Genomic DNA, 2500 nt, shown 5'->3' on the forward strand with positions numbered 1-2500 from the left:
CTATCTGATTATTCATAGACGAATAAAGATCCTAAAATTGTCTTTAATTCCATCTATTTATTCAAAACCTTTTATAAAGATCCTAAAATTTGCTGCAATTCCATCTAATTATTCAAAGCCTTTTATAAAGATCCTAAATTTTGCCCCAATTCCATCTAATTATTCATAGTCTTTTACAAGATTCTAAAATTGCCTATAATTCCATTTGATTACTCAAAGCAGAATAAATATTCTAAAATTACCTCTAATTCTATCTAATGATTCAAAGCCTTCTATAAAGATCGTAACAGTGGCTACAATTCCCTCTAATTATGCAAAGCCTTTTATAAAGATCTTAGAAGTTGCTCTAATTCCCTCTAATTACTCTGAAGTCTTTTATAAGGATTCTAAAATTGTATCTAATTCCATCTAATTATTCAAAGCCTTTTATAAAGATCGTATCAGTGACTCCAATTCCATGTAACTATTCAAAGTCTTTTATAAAGATCCTAAAAGTGGCTCCAATTCCATCTCACTAATCAAAGTCTATTATAAAGATCCTAAAAGTGGCTCCAATTCCATCTAATTACTCAGTCTTTTATGAGGATTCTAAAAGTGCCTATAATTCCACTTAATTATAAAACGCATTTTGTAAAGATCATAAAATGGCTCCAAAAATATTCCCTCACTAGCTTCAAAATCCCGTTATTGAACTTATTTTCCCAGACTCATTGTTGACTCAAAAGGAGTAAGGATCTTTTCCAAGGATGAATCAGAGCTGAGGGCCTTCTCTGCTGTCCTTTTAATTGAAATCCATCAATCACTTAATTGCCTACACTTGAAAATATATTATGGGCTTAACAACTCCATTGTTTAAAAGTTCTCATAGATATGGGTTGCTTTTCTCTGTTTGTGATAAATATGCAATATGATCACGTTACCAGGATACTATTCCTGCTATTACAGCTGCTAAAACTACTTGGATATTTGGATATATACAGAAAACAAAAATTAACGCCCACATTCGGCTGTGTCGATAAAATGTCGAAAAAAATAATAAACCTTTTTAATTGTTCTGTTTTCTCAAATTAACTTTCAGAATGACGAGGATTTCAAGTAAAACGTATAAAGACTTGGGATGAGATTATAACACTTCATGTTTATCCTAAATGTTTTTGTACTATTGACAAAAGCTTATGAAGTAAACAATTACTGTCTCACATAAAAGGCGGACCCCAGGTGACTCAAAAATCATATAAACTAGCAATTCCTCATAAAAACGTCAATTACCAACGAAATATACGGAATGACTTAATGAAGTCAAATAAATTATAAACAGCCTAGATTTCAAGTCGGAAATCAATTTCTTGATTTCTGAATACGATCAATATTCCATATGTTGATTAACATTTTTGACATATATCTACAGTAGGGAGTCGACTTCATTTTTCAATCACTCGATATTTGCGTATCTTTCACGCGAAGTCGTTGTGAGCTATAGTTAAACACAAAAAAAAATTCAGGTTTTTCCTTTTGCACACTTCTCTTATTTTCATCACGTTACACAAGTTATTAACACGATGGAAACGATATTATTTAAAGAAAAAAAAAAACTTCTACTAAGTGTTACAAAAATATTTAATCTGAAGACAATACTAACCGATCTGAGAAGCATAATAGACAGAAACCTCGAAAGTTCTTTAAAACTCAACATTCAAACACTTAAAAGCAACATGCTTATCAACAAGTGTCAAACAGACTGGTACTTATCCATAAGCAAACTACAATGCGAGGAAACTGAGTAGAATTCCTAGTGTTTCCAAAATCTTAGCCATCCCGGACTCTTATATCTTGTACGCCTGATACCTCAAATAAGCAAGGTGGCAACGAAGTTCAAATGTGGTGGAGAAACAAAATATAACGTCCTGTTAGTACTCAGACCATCACGTTCTATTTTCATATAAACTGCTTTTAGAATATAACAAATGCTAGTGTGACGGCCAATTGGAATAGAAGACATACGGCAAATTTATGTACCTTTAGACTTATCGCACCCTTTGGAACAGGACAAAATCAAAATTTGTAACTGCTAATAATATTAAAAGGGTATTTGTAGAATTTTGTCAGACCTAATCTAAATCTAGATAAAAATGAAGATGCATGCAGCTAAGGTGGTAAGACAAAGTTTTTCAACACCAAAATATAAACAAAATTATAAATGTCTAAGAAAAAATTTAATCTAAGAGTTTAAATTTCAACCCAAAATTGAGTGCGATAAGTCTATAGCCATCGTCATGTTGCTGGATAGGTACAACCAAGGTCCTTTAATGAAGGACCTTGGGTACAACCAAGTCCTAAAAACTCCCTCGAGGTGAACATGCGTTCCCTTCCTTCCACTCACCCAAATTCGATCCCAGAAAGGGGAAGAATGGCGGCTGAGACGAATCCTGACGATTTGTGGCCACCGTAGGTGGGTGCAGCTTAGGAGGTGCAGTGGTGGTAGTAGTGGTAGTAGTAGTAG

At 33.4% G+C, this 2500-nt stretch overlaps 1 protein-coding gene across 1 annotated transcript in view; it reads right to left on the bottom strand.

Moving 5' to 3' along the window:
* The window catches only part of LOC137632975 (limbic system-associated membrane protein-like), a 519481-nt gene that overhangs the window by 35412 nt on the left and 481569 nt on the right, over positions 1-2500 (bottom strand). Inside the window, exon 9 of the mRNA XM_068365113.1 lies at positions 2381-2500. This exon is cut by the window's right edge and continues 36 nt beyond it. Within this exon, the coding sequence (XP_068221214.1) occupies positions 2381-2500 (120 nt within the window). The remainder of the gene's footprint in view (positions 1-2380) is intronic.

The sequence above is a fragment of the Palaemon carinicauda genome, chromosome 42, assembly GCF_036898095.1.
Source record: "Palaemon carinicauda isolate YSFRI2023 chromosome 42, ASM3689809v2, whole genome shotgun sequence".
NCBI lineage: Eukaryota > Metazoa > Arthropoda > Malacostraca > Decapoda > Palaemonidae > Palaemon > Palaemon carinicauda.